Below are 20398 nucleotides of genomic sequence, written 5' to 3'. Positions count from 1 at the left end.
ACTTGTTCATGCCTAAAATGGTCACTGGCCAAAAACTAAAATCACTATATTAATTTTAGGCTAATCAAAGTTTATCCCATAAAGCTGGAGAGAGATCACCTCCCTGAGCTTATTATAGGAGAGTGAAGGCCCAAACACTAGGAGATATTGAAAGTATTAACCAATCTATAGGTTGTTTCATTAGTACTTCAAAACTACTTTACTTGTCATTTGGTTTCAGATGCAAAAGACAAAAACTTGTTTGTTTGTTTGTTTGTTTGTTTGTTTGTTTGTTTTTTAAAGAAGGGATGGACCCTGGCTTCAGATACACATGGATACTGGTGGTTAAATGCCATCACCAAAACTTAAGTGTTGCTCTCTCCAGCTCCCAATTTCCTCTGTATGGGCTTCATGCTCAAGCTGGCTTTCCCCTCTTAATGAAAGGCCAAAACAAAGTCCCAGAACTGAGTTCTAATCAGCTATGATTGGTCTGGCTTGGATCACACGGCTCCACCAGCACAGCGGACAGAGGTACTATAAGCAGGATGGGTAATGGATGCTAGTTTTGTGAACATCAGCAAATATGCACTACACAGATACATGGGGAAACAAATGTATATATTTTTGGCCTCCAGTAATCTGGATATTATAAAAATGCACTAATTCATTCCACAAACATTTGTTGCACTGGAGAGGTAAATAAGACACAGTGTCTTCACAAGGAAGCTAATCCTCTGCTATTTAACCTGTATGACCCTGAGGAAGCTTCTCAACTTCTCAGTTTCTCCTATTCATCATCTGTAACAGGAAATGGCTGGAATGCATGACTTTTCCAATTCTGTATTCAATCAATTCCATGACTTCCTTCCTGCAAATTGCTTTGACTTTTTTTTTTTTCCTAAATGCTACCAATCAGATCAACTGGACTCTGTTTGCATGGCTTGTTGCCCACAGAGGAACAAATGAAAGAGGACTGAAATCAACCCAGCGCCCCTCTGTGACTGAGCAACTGATTTTGGCATCTAGAATTCACGGACTTTTGCAGCCAGACAACTTGTGGGTGACCAAAGTGAGGAAGCCCAACAGAAGGGAGGTCTGGGCAAGAGGGAGTGGAGAAGCCTACCACTGGGAAGGAAGCTTCAGGCCACAGACTTTGCTCTTTACCACCTCCCATACCCAGTCTGGGCTATTTACTTCCAAATCGTGTCTGTAAAGGTGCTTGGCAAAGAGACTCATTGGTACCTCTGCAGACTGCATGCTAAAATTAGCAGTGGGTGTGAAGCTGACTCCAGAGTGATTGCAGGGCTCTGGGGGTTCTGGCTTCTGCTGATTAGTCATGATGCTCGCTTGTAAGGAAATAGTGTCAGGTGCTTGAAATGTTTAGTGACCCTTAAATGACAGAATATTGTAGCTAAGCTCAAGTGAATATGTCTGCTCTAAGAATTGTAAATTCTTTTCCCCAAAGTGATGAGCATACTAATGGTCAAGAGGTAACAGGCTCGGGCAGCCCAGGTGGCTCAGTGGTTTAGCCTTCAGCTCAGGGTGTGGTCCTTGAGTCCTGGGATGGAATCCCATATCGGGCTCCTTGCATGGGCCCTGCTTCTCCTTCTGTCTGTGTCTCTGCCCCCCCACCTCATGAATAAAAATTTTAAAAATCATATAAAATAAAGAGGTAACAGGCTGACAGCCCTCACATGAGGAGTTATACAAATTGGGCACTGCACAACTTTAGGGGTGCCACTGCAGTCTATGGAAGCCTAGGTGAGTGGTGCCCCCTAGAGTTATGCAGTGCTCAATCTATACAACCACATGACTGTCCTTAGTGCCAACAGCAAAGCCAAGGTGAAAAGGCTGCCATGGTCAGAATCCAGAGATTTTCAATCAGTCAACACATAATATTTTGCACTGATGATAAACTGAAATGCTATTTTGGACACACTGGGTTAAGTGAAATGTATTAATTTCATCAGTTTCTCTTTTTAACATGTCTGCTAGAAAATTAAAAGTTATACATGTGGCTGGCATTTGTGGCTTGTATTATATTTCTACTGGACCATACTATCTTAGAAGCTCCACAGAGGGATGGTGTAATTGCCCAGTGGGGTAACCCATTCTCTTCCACACCCTTTTGCCTTTCTTCCTTGCCTATCTCATTTTCCTACTCTTTCACCTACTTACAACGGATCACCTCACAAATAAACTAGACCCAAATTTGTCTCAAAGCATGCTTCAGGGGTAAAGTAAGAAACAGATTTGCTATGCACAGGGAACCACATTAATATGTACATTTCGTTATACCTGATTTGCATATGATCAGAAAAGAGGTAAAGAAACCAACACAAGAAAGGTTAAATACAGGATTTTAAATAACAGAATACCTGCCAACTGAGTAGTAGAGAGTAAGTGCTAAGAGCTTGAAGGAGGAATGATATTAATATGGAGTATTGTGGTTGGGAAGATTTCTGCTTGGCCCCAGAAGATCTAAGTGCTGCCAGTTTACTGCCAAAGAATGAGTTGTGAAATGTGAAGTCTCAGCAAGGACCTAGACTCAAGGAATGGCTTTGGTGCTGATGACATGTGCCACCTATTTTGTGGGAAGTACACTTTGAACTGCAGTACGTGCGTGTGTGTGTTGGGAGTGAGACAGGATGCTACGATTTGATTCTCTTCTATCACTCATTCTTGTGAACAAAGCTGGCAGGGGGAAGTAATGCAGTCTATTTCAGAAAGCACAAACAGAACATGCTTTCCAGAAAGGGATCAAACACTCTACCTCTTTCCCATTAGCGCCATGCTTTTTGTGACTGAGATGAGCAACTATAAATGTCACCATAGGAGAAGGACACATTCATTCTATGAGCACTATTGACCACTCACTATGTTCCAGGCACTACTGAAAGAGCAGTGCAGAAAGCAAAAGCAAATGCTTTATAACTTTCAAGATGGAAGAAAAAAAAACCTGCCACCATTCAGTCCTTTAAGCAGTGAATAAGTCAAAAAAGTACAGAAAGGAAATAATTAAACTGTCCTGAAGAATAGATGTTTTGGTAGTTACCCATTCTCTTATTTATTGTTTTCTTTTATAGAAGTAACAAGCATTTAAAAAGTAAGAGCCCAGAGTTAGTCGGAATTTAAGAGTGAGCTAAGTACAGTGTTTCCTCTGCAGAATGAACTTGTGCCAAAGAAGCAGAATGGTGCTGCCCAAGGTACTGGTGGCTTCTCAGTACACCTCACTGGGATGTGAACACAATTATGATTCTCCCATAACTTTACAAAGATAATATTTTGCCCTTAATAAGTAGGTGGACATCACAATCTATAGTTACATGTATAGATTAAAAATAGCTTTCCTTTCATCTATTCTTATTTTAAATGTCCCATTCAGATTTAAAGATAAATTCCATCAAAATACATAGAGTCAGAGTGAAGGTTTTCTATTGATTCAGTTCAGTCGAGGTTCTAAAACACATTTCCCCTTGTAGTCGATATTCTTGCCTATACCCAGCTGAAATCTCTTCTGCTTGATTGAATGAAGTTACAAATTCAACAGTCTACAAAGATCGGAAGGCAAAGCAAATGATTAAAATGGGACTTTTTAAAAAAAGATTTTTAATTTATTAATTTATTTTAGAGAGAGAAAGAAAGTGCATAAACAGGGAGAAAGGGGGAGAGCGGTAGGGAGAGGGACAAGCAGACTCTACACTGAGCCCGACATGGGGCTTGATCTAACAACCCTGAGATCATGACCTGATCTGAAGTCAAGAGTTGGATCCTTAACTGAGCCACCCAGGTGTCCCTAAAATGTGACATTTTAAATAATAACTGACATGCCTTCAGTGTTGGGAGAACAATAGTATGATGGGACTGTTTACTAGGACAGCATGTGTTCTGTCTAAAGGGAGAAGCTTCTACTCAGCTCCAGCCATGTATCCATGTGGGACAACAAACTCTGTCTTGCAAAGTTATCTCATTATTTAGAAAAGCTCAAAAATCTCTTAATCTAATCTAAAAATGTCTTAATTGACTCAATTTCTTACAATTCACTGGGTGAAAGCCAAAAGGCTGGATTCTATCTTTGCCATCTCTTTTCTTTTTTTTTTAATTTTATTTATTTATTCATCAGAGACACAGAAAGAGAGAAATGCAGAGACACAGATAAGAGGGAGAAGCAGGCTCCATGCAGGAAGCCCGACATGGGACTCGATCCCAGGTCTTCAGGATCATGCCCTGGGCCGAAGGTGGCACTAAACCGCTGAGCCACCCAGGCTGTCCTGCCATCTCTTTTTTTTTTTTTAATTTTTATTTATTTATGATAGTCACAGAGAGAGAGGCAGAGACATAGGCAGAGGGAGAAGCAGGCTCCATGCACCGAGAGCCCGACGTGGGATTCGATCCCGGGTCTCCAGGATCGTGCCCTGGGCCAAAGGCAGGCGCCAAACCGCTGCGCCACCCAGGGATCCCTCTTTTTTTCTTTTTTTAAGATTTTATTTATTTATTCATGAGAGATACATGGAGAGAGAGAGAGAGAGAGAGAGAGAGAGAGAGGCAGAGACACAGGCAGAGGGAGAAGCAGGCTCCACACAGGGAGCCTGACGTGGGACTCGATCCCAGGTCTCCAGGATCAGGCCCTGGGCTGAAGGCGGCGCTAAACTGCTGAGCCCCCAGGGCTGCCCTGCCATCTCTTTTCAATGCCAACTCTCTTGCTGGCAATGTTAGAGACTTGAAATCATAAGATGTAAAAAAACAGATATTTTCTTTCCCATTTCACAGATGGGGAAATCAAAGCACAAAAAAAATATCTCAGATTTCAATTCATTTTAGAAGAGTTGAGAATGCAACCCCAAATACGTTCAAGTACTCTAAATTAAAAACAAACATTAGACAATTAGTTTGTGAGCAGTTAGAAGAATTCACTGCAGAAAAAAAAATATACTATTGGTTGAGCACAATACCCAGTTTGGAGTGAGTGCTCTATAAATATGTTTTGTAGAGACTGCCCCATACGTCAGCTTAGCCCCATACCGTGGTTGTGTATCACAGCAGTGTGGTGTAAAAGATCTTGATTCATACTAATTTAGAACTGTACCAACAGACAGCTTACTATCTGTAGGACATTCTCTCAGACTCAGCTTCTGTAAAATAGGAATAATATCCAATTTGCCTATTAGGAGGATCTGAGATAATACACTACATCATCCATGTCTACACATTTTATATACATAGTGCCCATTATTCCAATTGCTTGACAGATTACCAGACTGGCAAGTCAGGAAAATGTAGTAGAAAGGGATAACAAGGTTTAGTGGAAAGGTCAATCAGTCCAAATTGAGTTGGATTCTAGGGTCTGCCACTTGCCAGCCTGGCTACCCTGAGTAATCTACTCTTTAGTAATACCTTCACTGGGCTGTTGTAAAAAAATTAAAAATAGTTGAGCACCTATCCTATGCAATGCAATTGATATAGAATGCTTAGCACTGCCTGGGCTATAGTAAGTGCTCAACTAAGAGTAGGAAGTGTTATTATCAGCATATCTGAATAGCAGTGAGCACTTAACACCATTCAGGAGAGCCTTGGGAGCATAATGATAAATGTGGGCTGGATGGAACCATAATTAAGTGGGTTTGTGAAAGAGGTGAATACACCACAGAGAAAATATTAGATAATAGTTGAGAGCCAAAAGAAGCCCGCATGATCATTTAGAACCAGGTCAGGGAAGTTTCTTTGTAAAAGGCAAGGTAGTAAATATTTTTGGCTTTGTGGGTCAGTCACTGCAGCAACTACTCAAATTTGCCCTTTTAGTGTGAAAGGAGTCATGGATAGGACTTAAACCTACAAGTGTGGCTGTGTTCCAAACAAAATTTATTTACAAAAATAGGTAGCAGGCTGGATTTGGCCTATTGGTCGTGGTTTGCTAACTTTTGGTTTAAAGTAAAAACATGACGGCATGTGATAAGATAAAGTGCGCTGTTCAGATGAAGAAATCAAGTGCATAAGCACTTAAACCTTTGGAATTTAAATCAAAACTCAGGATGATCATGGTAGGTGAGATCCCAAAAAACAAAAATGAAATTGCTAACATGATTTTAGCCCACAAAAGAGAAAATTCTATCCCAGTCTGCTCTGGAGGGACCATGCCCATGTTGATTCTGGATAAAGTAAGGTGAACTACAGCATGTTCAACTGAGATTGGTGATAAAAAACCAGCCAGAAATGGCTTACATGTTTCATCTGGCGAGCCCACCACTACACCTCATTCCCAGTCAATTGCTAGTAGCTGTAAGGAGCACTGTGTAGACAGATTTCTGAATCCTCACATCTGGGCCTAAGGAGAATGAGAGCCAAGACTGATTAGTAAGGTCTTCCCTGGGTACAAGGGGAAAGCCATGATACGTATGCTATGTAAATGCCACCTTGAAAACCCTATCTTATGAGGAATGACCCAAATAAGTTATATAACCCAAAATATAATCATCTTCAAGCTGGCAAGATAGTACTACACTCTAAATATTAATCTGATCTTGCTAATAATGGACATATTCAAGAGTTTTTATTACAGTGGGCAGCAGGGGACTGGACTAGTCACCTGAATATTCTTCCCAGCCCTGCATGACACTATGTGATTTTTCAAGATGCCTTATTGTACTATCACAGCTGTGTTCCAGGTGGCTTAGTCTTTCCTAACAGCTTTGCTTTGAAGACGTCATGAATATTTAAATATACTTTAGGCTAAACATTTTTCATGCTTCTCAAATCACCCAGAGTCTGAAGGTGGGTTTTGGATGGCAAGGAGGCTCATTTTCAAGATGTGTTGTTTATGCACATATATGCATATAAACCCAGAGGCATTATTTTATATACACACATTCAGACCTTCAAGGTGCATGTTATGTAAATTCTTCTTCTTAAATCTGGACACTCAGTTTTGAAGTCAAAATCTGCAGTAAAAGGCTACTGACAGGTCTTCAGACACAAACTAGCAACTCTGCAATAAATAAGAATGTTCTGATTATTTGGAAATGACCTACTAAAGTTCTCACTGCAGTTGTTCATCGATTGTGACCTAAGAACCACAGTGACTGTGAGCTAGCCAGTATCCCCTTCACTGTTTCGAGGATGCTGAATAAATCACAGAAGGTCCTGGAGACAGGGAGGTTAGGTAGGTGGGCAAGGCATGAGGGCTGAGGTAAAGAGAATTGGAGATAGATAGATAGATAGATCTGTTCTTTTTTCCATGAAATCCCACTGAAACAACTATAAAAGTGTTTTGTTTTACTCTGTTTTAAGGACTTAAATCCACCAGAATGGAGACAATAGGTGAGGGGAAAAAAAACATATTGTAGAATCTGAATGTAGATTTTAAAAAAAAGCACAACAAAATCTTAAGTTAACAGTGGAGAAAGCTGAGACTCCTAGATTAGCAGCACCCAATCAGAATTGAAGAACTCTCTAGAAATGAGGGTTAAGGCAGTGAGAACTGAAATTCAGTTTAAGAAGCTGTCAGTTTCCAGCAAATGCACTACTAGGTATTTACCCAAAGAAGACAGAAATACCAATCCAAAGGGAATGTGCACCTGGATGTTTAGAGCAGCATTATCTACAATAGCCAAACTATGGAAACAGCCCAAGTGTCCACCGACTGACAAATAAAAAAGATATAGTATACAGATACAATGGCATATTACTCAGCAATCAAAAGATTGAAATCGTGCCATCTGCAATGACATGGATAGAGGTAGAGCATATTATGCTAAGCAAAGTAAGTCAGAGAGAGACAAATACCATATGGTTTCACTCATATGTGGAATTTAAGAAACAAAACAAATGAGCATGGGGAAGAATGGGGGACAACCAAGAAACAGAGTCTCAACTATAGAGAACAAACTGATGGTTACCAGAGGGGAGTTGAGTAATGGGATGGAGGAACTAGGCAACGGAGATGAAGGGGGGGCAGTTGCTGCAATAAGCACTGGGAGATATAAGAAGTGCTGAATTACTAAATTGTACACCTGAAACTAATATTATACTGTATGAACTAACTAGAATTTAAGTGAACACTTAAAAAAAAGCAGCTGTCAGTTCCTGAGCTCTGCTTCCCTACTTCATGCAGCAAGATTGCCGAGAGACTAACCTGGCCACAGACCCAAGGTTTCTTCTCTAAAGAAGATAAAACAAAAGGTCTCTGGATGAAAGGACTCTGAAATGGGTACCACTCTTTAAAAAGAAGAGAGGATTTAAAATCAGAAAACTAAAATAGTTTTTAGAATTTTTTTTAATGAAAAAGCAAAGTCAAACTCAATGTAAAGTTCTGAAAATAAGGTGAAGGAAATCTCCCAGAACAGAAAATAAAAAGATGAAGAGAAAACAAGAAACACTAGGAAATAAAAGCTGAAGACTATTATAGAAGTCTATTATCCAAGTAACAGGAATCCCTGACTGTAAGACTAGAGAAAATGGAGGGGGAAAAAAGCATCCATTATATATCTGTTACTATATAACAAATTACCCCAAATACTCAGTAGCTTCTGACATTTATTCTCTCACCTGGTTTCTGAAGGCCAGGAATCCCTGGGAGCCGCTTAGTTGGGTGGTTCTGGGTCAGGGTCTCCCATGAGGTTGCAGTCTCATTTGAAGGCTAGACTGGGGCTGGAAGATTTCTTCCAAAGTGATTCACTCACATGGCTATTGGCAGAAGTCTCAGTGCCTACCTGGCTGTTGGCAGGAGGCCTCAGATCCTTGCCACATGGACCTTCCCATATGGCTGTTTACATGGTAGTTGGCTTGCCCCAAAGCAAGTGATCCAAGAGAAAGAGAGAGGCACAACCAAACACAAGTCACTGTGTCTTTTATACTTCAATCTCAGAACTGAATTGCTGTCACTTCTGCTGTATGCTACTGGTCATGGAGACTAACCTTGGTCCAATAATGACAGTGAACTCTACAGGGGCTATGACTATCAAGAGGCAAGGATCAGGGCACCATCTCAGAGGCTGGTTGCTATATCCATGAACTGTGTGTGTGTGTGTGTGTGTGTGTGTGTGTGTGTGTGTTAAAAAGTGTGTTAAAAAGTGTTAAAAAACACCTCCCAAATCCTGCAGGAAAATGATTTCCAAGCTAGAATTAAACCCACCAGAATGGAAAACACTGGAGAGGAAAACAACCAAACTTTAGAAGCTGCAAAGCAAATTAAAACAAAACCTGAATCTTAAAACTGACAGCAGAGAAACCTGAGAATAATGAATTTAGCAGCACATGGAAGCTCTCAAAACGAAGGTTGAGGGAGGAAGGGGCTGGCTGAAATATAGGTAAGTGCTAAGTGCTTTGTGGGCCTTTTCAATTCTGGAAATGGTCTTAAATTCTGGGAATTAAAAATGTAGTTATACCAGCCAAACCATCAATGAAGAGAGCAGAATGAAAGTGTTTTTAATCATGCTTGGTAAGTTATTGCAAGATGCATTCTGCCAAAATGGGAGGAGTGAAACAGAGAAAAAAAGAAGACAAAGGAAATGAGTGAGAGATCCAAACCCAAAGAATGACAAAGGGGGGACCCAGGATGGTGGTAAAGGAAGACTCCAGAGGGATAGCTATGTGCCAGATGGGGTGGAGGGGACCAGTCCAGAATGGGCAACCAGGTCAGAAATCCTCAGGGCGGGGGAGGAGCTTTTTCAGGGTAGATGAAATCTACCTAGCGCATCTGAGTGTCTTAAAGGGAATGTAAACACTTGGTGAAGGCTTTGAGATTGAATTCCTAATAAGCACCTAGGAAACCAAGCATACAACAAAATACAAGACAATTATTAACTCCTGGGGGGGAACGCTGTCAAGGAAAAAAAAAAGGCAATCATACTTTACAACAGGGCTCAGCTGTGACTAGCGTTTACATAGTCATAATGTAAACACTGAATATTGACCTAATCAAAATTATGAAGTAACTATATTGGGGGAGGACTGCCATGGCCAGAATTTAGTAGAGAATGCATAGAACTGAAATATCTAGCATTAGTAATAAGCAGAGATAGAAGTGAAATACCAAAAAAATCAGCTGAAAGGTGCAATGGTTGCTTCTGAGAGGGGAAATGAGGCAGAAAATAAGAGACTATTGTATTTTATGGCCAACTTTGTAGAATCCTTTAATTTCTAACTGCATATGTCATTAGTTTGATCTTAGAGATTAATATGCTACACTAAGAAATGAGGAGACAACAGCCAATCATTCATTCAGTAAGCATTTAAAGAGTGCCTACAGCGAGCAAATCCCTGAGGATTAAGGGGCTAGAAGACCCAGTCCCTGTCCTCCCTCACAGGTCAGTAGGTTTCTCAAACAGCCTGTGGGGTGGGGGTGCGGGACAGAATTTCAAACTCTTCTCTAGTGAGGCGTTAATAAGGTGGAGAACAGATGCCTGGACATCTGCTTATCTTGAATTTCAAGGTTCCTGGCTAGTGGCAGGGGTACCCTTGGAAGGTTGCTGTAGGCTTAGCTTCAAAGCATGCTGGGACAAGGAACAGGTGGGACTGACAACTCCTGAAATTACAACAGCCCCTAACATGGGCAGCTGGCAACAGAGGATGTATTCTCTAAAGCGCTAGAGTGACCCAGGCTAGTTTCAAGCAGGAGGGTTATTGTCGTGGCTGCTTAGCTTGCAGGACCTCATTTAATCCCCACAATGAACTGCTGAGGTGGCTGTCATTAACATCCCCACTTTCTAGATGGGAGCTCAGACAGGTTATGTGACTTGCCTAAGATCACAAAGCTTGTAAAACCACGGAGCTAAAATTCAAACCCAAATCTTAAGTCCATAGCCTTCAGGCTCAGCCTGGGTCTTCCCTCAACTGTTGTGATAAGGGGTTGCAAGACCTGAATTTAGTTTCTCCCCTACCATTAATCACGGTGTGATCTTAGGCAAGTTGCTTCCCTTCTCAGTGTCTGTTTCCAGGTGTGGAACATAGAGGGGGTTGGCTCAGATGATGACTAAGCGTCCTTTACACATGGGCAGTTTATGGTAGGAGGGGGTAAGTTAAAAGAAGAAATGTATAAATATGGTGCAGAGGTGAAGCTTTTTCTCCTCCAAGCCTCAATTTCCTCATCTGTTAAAATAGGAATCAAGACATACCTCACATGGGTGTTGCGTGTGTTAAAAAAGATAACGTAGGGGATCCGTGGGTGGCTCAGTGGTTTAGCACCTGCCTTTGGCTCAGGGCCTGATCCTGGAGTCCCAGGATCAAGTCCCACATCAGGTTCCCTGCAGGGAGCCTGCTTCTCCCTCTGCCTGTGTCTCTGCCTCTCCTTCTCTCTCTCTCTCTCTCTCTCTTTCATGAATAAATAAAAATCTTTAAAAAAAAAAGATAATGTAAAGTACTTGGCACTTGTGCAGGCAGGCACACAGTAAGTGCTCAATAAGCACAAGTTCTTATGTATTCCTATCACTCATGTACTGACAGGTGCTCCACCATGCTTGGATTCCTGAAACTTCCACCTGTGGTAAGGTCAAAGCACCATGTTTGCAGGAAGATGAGTGATCAAAACAGAAGAAAGGGAGTCAAACAAAATTACTGTCTAACAGGAATGTGTGCTGTTGCCCTTTATTGGTTTTACATACGAGTTAGTTTACGAATACTTTCAGGAGCATGTAAGTGTGAAATTGGAAAGCGTCACTCCAAGACTGCCACGAGCCACCGCACTGGCGATATATAAGGGGGAGGAGGGGGGGAACAAGGTGGGCCAGGGAAGGGAGAAAAGGAGACACACAGGAAAGGAAGGTGAACCCAAAGTGTGGAAGGACAAAGAGATATAGAGCAAACGGATTTTAAAGTTCAAAGCTCATTCATCCAGATTTATTGTTGAGCACACACACTCTTATTTAACTTTTTAGACACATTCCACCCCCCACCTCTGCTTTTACTCCAGCCTTTTCCTCCCTGTGCAATTCCTGCTCCCAGCCATGGACCCTGCTCCAACCTGCCTCGGCATTCAGGCCAAGTTTAATTTTATTTTCTTTCAGAAGACACTGTAAAGCACTCTTGGTTCAGGAGAATGTAGACTTTGGATCAGCATCAACCTGCTCTGGAATCAAACTGGGAGAACTTGAGCAAGTTTAATTGTTTCAAACCTCAGTGTCCCAGGCTGTAAATCCCAGATGTATAACAACAAATTCAGAGGGCACAACAAACTATTAATGAGATAATGCATATGAAGCACTTAACCACCTGCTCCATAACTTTCTCTATGCCTCAAGTGTATCTATCCCCTATTCGGTGGAACTAGGAACACTGACAAGCATGGCTGTCCATCCTCAGTGTCCCAGAGAAAAGGAACCATGCTTTTACTTCTGAATCCTCCATAAGAACCTAGACTTCTACTCAATAAATGTCACATGGATTGACTGCAGGAACTATGTCAATCCTCAGGCTTGTGATTATTTACTATTTCAAGTAGAAGATGAAACATCCCAAATAATTGACTCCACGTGACCAGATGATCATGCTGAGGTCTCCTGTCTTGCTTGGGATGACACTGTAGTTCCCCAGGAATCCATTCCATGGCAGGAATCCTTTGTTCCAATGATAATGAAAACAAGAATAATAAACCAACTTATATTAAGGATTTACTGTCCCAAACACTCCTTGCGAGTACTTTAGCTGTTAAGAAATCAGTTAATCCATGGAATCAGCAACTCCATGGCAAAAGGCCAATTCTCATCCCCACTTTACAGAGAAGGAAACTGAGGGGGGGTGACCAAATATCTCAGTTTGCCTGGGTCTAAGACACTTGCTGGGATGCAAGACTATCAAAGCTAAAACCAGAAAAGTCCCAGGTACATTGGGATGTGTGCGCCCAAACACTGACGCACACAGGCATTAAGTAAATATCCCTAAGTTAAGGAGCAGCCAGGCCAGGCTTATGAATAGAGGACACCCATCGCCTCTCTACCTACAGCTAGCCATATTAACTTAGGCACATCATTTACCATCTTTGGGTCTCAGCTGTTTTCATGTTCAAAACTAAGGGGTCAAGCTAAATCAACAATGGCAAATCAATGGGCTCCCTTGCCCATGGCAGACAAAGTTAATTGACTAAGCCACTCCTCCATTTTACCCAACTTGGGCTTCAGAATCCTTCTCAACTCAATGCACTGGGCACTCCCATTTGTAGGAACGGATGCTTAGCATGGTCTCCAAAGCTGGCAGGTTTACCTTCACAGTTTGTTGGCACTAAATCAGCTTCCTGAAATCATTCTAGTCTTGTAGAATTTGGGAGATTAGCATCCAAAGACAGAGAACAGATAGATGGCAGCAGCACTAACAACAGAAAGGACAGTCTCCAGAGATGGGGCACTCCCTCAGTGTTACATATCCCTCAAAGCACAGTATGGTGAATGAGAGCAGGGACTCTAGAGAAACTGGGCTCAGAATCCTGGCTCACCATTTACCTGCTGTGAGATTTGGGACAAGTTATTTAACCTGTTTCTCGATTCCCTCAACTACAAAGTGAGAATTATAATAGGAGCTACCTAGCAAGGTCATTATAAGGATTCATTAAATTAATATGGGTAAAATGCGTAAGTGTTCTATGCGTTAATATCAGAATTCTCAAAATCATGCTCTGGGGTGGATATTAGTATCTAACAGATGAGGGAACTGAGGTTGAGAGATTAAAGTCACATAGCAGCTAGTTAATTTAAGTAGCAAAGCTGGATTCAAATACTGATTCCAAAGCCTCTGCTTTGCCACACTGCTACTACGCTTCACTGCATCTCAGGAAAAACTCAAAAACTTATTAAAAGAATGCTGGAAAAAAAAATGTTGAAATAAAAGTGATTCTTGACTATCTGTAGGGACTTGCCAACCTAGCCACTGTCGTCCTACCTTCAGTACCTGTTTATCCCCCATTGGTAGTGCTTTCCTAGAAGGCTCCGAAATATTGCCTACTATGACCCCACACCCATTCACACCATCAGCAGGCAGAGATGGTGCCAACAGATGGGCAGCATCTGCTGAGTCTCCAACTTCTGAGAAACACGTATCAGTAAAGTGAATTTTGTTATTTTATAGATCTGTATTTTTTAGGGAATTGAACAAACACAGATTAGGGAAAATGGATAAAGGGATTAAGTATCTAGGTACCTATGCTGTATCTTATCTTCCTTGCTCCCATAGAGATCTTCCTAAACATGTATATTTTGGTCTTAATAATCATATTCACAAAAATATCTACTCTGGTAAAAACTAAAATTCCTAAAGCTAATATATTTCTCACCATGTCATTATGTCCAAAGAGAGTAAGCTGGTACCCACATTTCTAGTGCATTCCATCTACTATATTCCTTTTAAAAGCAGGAAAGGTGCTCAGCTTTACAGAAGATGGATTTGGGCCATCTCTAACACTAGTCAAAGAGACCAGAAATTGCATTCGTTCCTGCCTCTCTCCAAATACTCAAACCCTGGGTTTGGTTGTTATGCGGTTTGTTGGTTGAGCTGAGCAGGCAGTTTAAAGCAGGTGACATTGAACTGGTGTGCTCTTTCATTCAGTGACTCTACTAGCAGGACATGACATGACAACGTCCACTAACATCCAGAGAGCAGCCAGATGTAGGATGTCCTGCTGTCTACATTTTTAGAAATCAGTTCAACGGCTCCTCCTCCTCTTACTTCAGAGGTGACAAGAAAGGCAAGCAGGGGACACCTGGGTAGCTCAGTGGTTGGGCAGCTGCCTTTGGCTCAGGGTATGATCCTGGGTCTGGGGATCAAGTCCCACATCAGGCTTCCTGTGGGAAGCCTGCTTCTCCCTCTGCCTATGTCTCTCCTCCTCTCCATGTCTCTCATGAATAAATAAAATCTTTTAAAAAAATAAAAAGGACAAGCAGGAAGAAAGTGATCTGGTGGGGAGTGGGGGAGGGGAAGACACATGTTTTCCTCCAAAGGCTCTCATGTTGCTTATTAGATAAAGTCGGCTCCATCAAGACTACTCAGTCTTTACATTCTAAATGGTTCCTTGTTTTTAGAACTCTGACACTCCTACCCATGCTGTTAACAGAGGAAAGCAACCTCTTGGCTAGTAACTGTGGCTCTCTCAGCTCGATTACCAAGGGAGAAGCCTGGAGTTATTCCGCAGGGGAAAGGGTCCTAGAAAATAATAGTGTTTTTGCCTCTAAAATCTGCTAACTCTTGTGTGTAAGAGGTGAGAGCAGATAAAAACAAATTCCCAGGGAAGGGCTGGAGAAAGGTGGAAATGCTGAATGTAATTTTAACAAAGGGAACTAGGAACAGACTGACTGCACAGTGCAGTGGTTAGGAACCCTGGCTTGGAATCTGAAAGATCTGGGACTCTGCAACTCAGCGTGTGACCTTGAAGAAATTACTGAACCATCTCCTGGGACTAAAGGAATGTGTTTCCTCCTCTGAAAACTGGTAGTAACAACAGTGTCTTTTCTCCGGGGTTGTTATGACGCTTCGATGAGACACAGTGAAGGGCACAGCACCTAGGGCTGGCGTTCTTATTATTCACCAGTCTGCCTGTCTCTGCACATCATTTTACACTAACGTTATTGGACAACATTTACTGAGCGCTTACTACGAAAAGGGACAGTGCTGAGCTCTGGGTTTGACAGGAGAATTAAGTCTCAGACTGACTAGGTTAATGAATATATCAACAATGTAGCATATATAAACAAATTACATTAAAAAATATGTTGTGAGTATTAGTACTCAGATCATTACAAGGGCTAAGTGAGAGAACACCTGCCCTGAAGGGGTTTAGTATAGTGCCTGACATATACAAAGAACTCAAGTGAAGGTGGATATTCACATCAAGGGCAAGTCCCACTGGCCTTGGCGACAAGTGGGAGGGAACAGGAGTAACCTGGAGGGTTTTCACCTCCCCCATTTCGCCACATCCCCATCCTCTAACATCCTTGGCTGGACCCTAGCCTCCACCAGGCACTTGGCTCTTCAAAACAACTATGAAGAACCCAGCAGCTCAAGAGCTTGAAGATTAAGGTGATTAAAATACAGAAAACCGGTCAGGCTAACCATTACCCTTTGAGTAGCAGCAAGCTGAAGAAAGTCTGCTCAGGGCTGTGAGTGCTGGCTGTACTCTTTTCTAGTCTATGTGGACTAGGTTATGTGGACGCATTCACTTTGAAGAAACTCAACTGCTACAATGAAGATTTGCGCTCTTTTCTGTACAAACGGTATGTTACAATAAAAAATGTTAAAAATAGCCACTGCCTTTTTCCAATACCCAAAGCACAGAGCAGCCCTTCCTGATGGCATGCCACACTTGGGTCGTGAGCACTCCAGGTCAATCACCTGTGGCAGCCAGCAGCCACCTCGATCTAGTCACCAGGGAGCTGTAGAAATACCAGTAAAATTGAGAAATATTGCACTAGAGTACCAAATGACAACATCCTCCTCAATCACAAGAGTCTACCTGAAGGTTTTCCCTATCTAAGGTCAATTTTATTGACTCAGTTTTTAATGAGATTGTTTTATCATCTCCAACAAGGAGAGAATACACCACATTTATGGGTCAACACTCCTAGACTGCTCTTTACAAAACTGAGAGCTTGTCTTTGACATCATTCCATATCTTACTCTTCATAACAAACAAATATCTAGCATATCCCTCCCTCTTTCCCGATTTCCTTTCTCCACAATCACTGGGGGGAGGGGCGGAGGAGGAACATAAAATAAATTTCAATCATTTATCAAGTCAATGGATATAACACAGACTACATGCTGGTTTTCTCTTTGAAAGTTTATTGTTATTAAAAAAAAAAAAACAACCCTATACTTTTTACATTTTACATTCACCTCTCAGAACATTTAATGATACCAGTTAATGATGATATATAAAAAGCCCACCAGCTGCTTGAAATGGCTGCAAATTTTTACCATGTACTGGTATTAAAGTGGTTTGAACTCTTTGGAAAAATTGGTGTAACATTAAGTACCGAGATTTCAACTTCCCAGATTAGAAGATTTTTAAGTCAGGAGGAAATTTAGTAAAAATTCAAGGCCTTAAAAGGAAATGTTAATAGAAAAACAAAAACAAAAAAACTGTAAAAAATAGGATTTCCCCCCACCCCCAAGTTAGGTTAAGAAAAAAAAAAATGCAACCAACCCCAACCCATCCCCAATATTTCTCTTAGAAAAGTCACCCAATCCTGAACACAGGGTCTCACACACAAATACAAGTAGCTTCATTTGCAGATCAGCCTCTGGGATCTTACACTGGCCCCAGTTCAAAGTTTAAAAAAAAATTAAGTTAGGTAGTTAGATATCCATAAATACTGGTATTCAAATGAATGAAAACATCCTAGCTTTGGTATGGCTACGAAAATCTGGAAATTGTTCAAGAGGACACTGGCTTTGGAAGAGGAGTCAGAGGGTGGGGAAGGCAACACAAACCCCCAAGCAGAGGTAAAATAAATATTGGGATACATCCACAGCAAACACAGTGTGTAATACTGAGGCAAGTGCCTCAAACAAAACACACATAGAGGTTCTTGATCAAAATAACACAAGTGCAGGTTCTTGACCAGATTCACACATATACAGGTTCTTCCTAAAAGCTGTCTAGACCAACCTTTATCAAAGTATTATTTGCAAGAAACAGTTTGAATCTGGGAATGCAGGTGGTATCAGGAATTCAGTCTGGTTTTGCCCATCACAAAAGCACCTCCAACTCCTAACAAGGGGGCTCGACCACCCCTGATCACCACAGGGGCCTGTCCAAGGGGCTGAACTGCTCAGCTCATCTCTGCAGTGATGAAAAAACTCAACCTTCTGGGATTAAGAGTACAATTTACTATGCTGTGTCACAAGTCTACTTCCCACTTGCCCTCATTCCCACAGTCTTGATTACGGATTGTGAGGATATTGAGAAGCAGAAGGCAGTGATGTGGCTGAGGCCGGAGCATGACCTCATCACCCTAAAATTTATAGAAGAGTCCAACTTGCCCATACCCTGGTCTTCAGATGAATAGTTACTTCACAAGAGCACAAAGGTGCTACCAGAGAAGGCGAGAAAAAAAGGCAACTTGTTGCTTTGATGCTTAAATCCCCAGTAGTTATCAACACAAGCCTTTCTAAAAATAATAACAACAACAAACTTTGGTGTACTGCTAGGAAGCCAGTAAGACAATCATCCAAAAAACAACTTAGATGACCACACATGCTGTATCTAAATAAATTTCCATTGCAGGGCACTAGTAGAGAACAGACAGACAGCCACCTATGATGGGATGTTACACACACCACAGTGACAATTCAAGTGACAGAGGCCCTCTCTTGGAGCAAAGGCTATCAAGAAGAAATGAAAGATGAAGGCCCTGTTTACTGTGGACTTGGTTCACTCCAGTAATCATAATGGGGGCTGCGGGCAGAGGAGAAGCACAGAACATCCAGGCAACTCTAAATAAACAAGCATCATTTACCCTGTTCTCTAAAGGAGACTCCAACACCAGAAAAAAGAGAGAGAGGAAAAAACAACAAATGGGTTATAAATTAAAAACCAATCTGTACAAGTCTTTACTCTGAGTCAGTAAGGTTTGGTCTCTGTTGAAGCCAGGACTTAGAGGAAGGTGATTCGCTTCTCATCATGTACCCCCCAACTTGCTTTGGGGTGTATACATTAAGAGACAACACGGAGAGAATCACCGGAGTCCGAGGGTACGGCATACAAATATTTCCTAGAAAGTGTAAGGTCTACTGACTACCCACAGAAGTGCTAACAGTTGCTCTAACCCCAAATTCTCTAAATATCCTAAGGTGGCAGCTACAATACAGAAAACTCCATCTGCCAGCAAATCATTTCTCCAGTGCTGGGAATGAGGGGCAGGAGGCAGGGAGAGTGGGGAAGCTGTTTCACCAGGACTCCTTCGGTTAGTGGCAGCCACAGCAGAGCTTTCCTTTGTCTTCAGCCTGGGCCAGACTCCTGGGAGGCTGGGGGCACTGACAACCAGGCTCCACGGGCTCAAGACAGTCCGTGTGCAGTAACAGCATCAGCAACAAGAGTGTGAGTGGAGTTATGAGAGTCTCTAGATCACTGACAACTGCCCTATCATCCTCCCTCCCCACCTACAAGAGACAACCCAGGCAATGCACCCACGCCACCAGGTACCACTTCATCTCCTTAGGAGCAAAGAACGGAAGTGAATTAGAAATAAAAACTTCTGAAATGACTATTTGTTCTGGTTCAGGCTAGATCAAATGTGCCTGAATCAAATACTCACATTAAGTAACATTTACACTGCAGTACCTTCAGTACTTGAGGAGCATGAGACACCCCCTCCCCCAACCCCATTACTTCAGCACACGTAGCCACCCAGGCAAATTTTTCTGTCACTCAGCCAGTGGAATGGATGGCATACGCCAGATGTTACACAAGGCATTTATTTCTCAGAGAAAGCTGAGAGCCAGGAGAATTAATCTCCTTCTGCTAGGACCTCTGCCCCAAGCTTCTGGAGAAACAGTGAATTGGGCTCGACAAGGGAAAGAGCTACGTGATCCACTAATCAGATTCAAACCATGAAAATGCAATGCAAAGTATATCCCTTCCTGGTAGAAAGACCTAAAGACCAAAAAAAAAAAAAAAAAGATGTCCCTTTAAACTCAAAGGAGGCTTTAAAAAAAATAAAATAAAAAGGCAAAGTATAAGCAAAAAAACAAAGAAATTAGTAAATCGAACTCGCAACACTCCCAAAAATAAAAGTTCGTGGTGACTGCCGGCTGGAAGAGGTCGAGGCAGGAAGGAGTAATGCAAACACTGGAGTGGCTGCCACCAAAAGCGCCTTGCAGAATCCACAACAGCTCTCCCTGTTTTCCAAGGCCAAGGAGCAATTCCCGAGTTAAAAACTTTCTATTTGGAAGAAAACAAAACCAAAAACCACTCCAGAAAAATGGTCAAGGGAAGAAGAACACTGTAGAAAGTCAAGCCGCTGACCTCCGGCGGATCACAAAGAGCCCGCGCTGAAGCTGGCCCAAGTAGATCCTCATCTTGGTGCTGTCACTGGTCTTCCTCACCCAGATCTGCAGGGGAGAAGGAGAGGGAACAAGATGAGAGGGTCCAAGAGTGAATTCTGAGTAGTGAATCTTTCAGAGCATCAAAATATCTGCACGAGTGAGGTGTGGGCGGAAAACTGGCAACCTCTTCCCAGCAGGTTTCCCCCTCCAGGAAACCTCTAGCGCAGAGTCAAACATCACCCTAGGACCTCCTTTCTCCTTTTTTCTCCCTTGCTCACACCTCTCATTAAGAAAATGTAAAGCACAGTGATCTCAGGTTCTATTTTTGCCTTGATCTTAAGGACTTTTTTTTGATTTGGTTTGATTACAGCATTATCAACATTCAAAATACATATATTCATGAATATAAACTTTCAATCAAATTTGGAAATATTTTCCTTGCCCCAAGGGACTTCTATAT

The 20398-nt window shown here is 42.0% G+C and overlaps 1 protein-coding gene across 1 annotated transcript in view; it reads right to left on the bottom strand.

The window, feature by feature from the left end:
* Positions 1–16711: 16711 nt before the first annotated feature.
* The window catches only part of SUDS3 (SDS3 homolog, SIN3A corepressor complex component), a 32706-nt gene continuing 29019 nt past the window's right edge, over positions 16712–20398 (bottom strand). Inside the window, exon 12 of the mRNA XM_038575268.1 lies at positions 16712–20004. Within this exon, the coding sequence (XP_038431196.1) occupies positions 19906–20004 (99 nt within the window). The 3' untranslated portion in view covers positions 16712–19905. The remainder of the gene's footprint in view (positions 20005–20398) is intronic.

This window comes from Canis lupus, chromosome 26, assembly GCF_011100685.1.
Source record: "Canis lupus familiaris isolate Mischka breed German Shepherd chromosome 26, alternate assembly UU_Cfam_GSD_1.0, whole genome shotgun sequence".
In the NCBI taxonomy this organism is placed as follows: Eukaryota; Metazoa; Chordata; class Mammalia; order Carnivora; family Canidae; genus Canis; species Canis lupus.
This window is presented reverse-complemented; position numbering and strand designations above follow the sequence as displayed.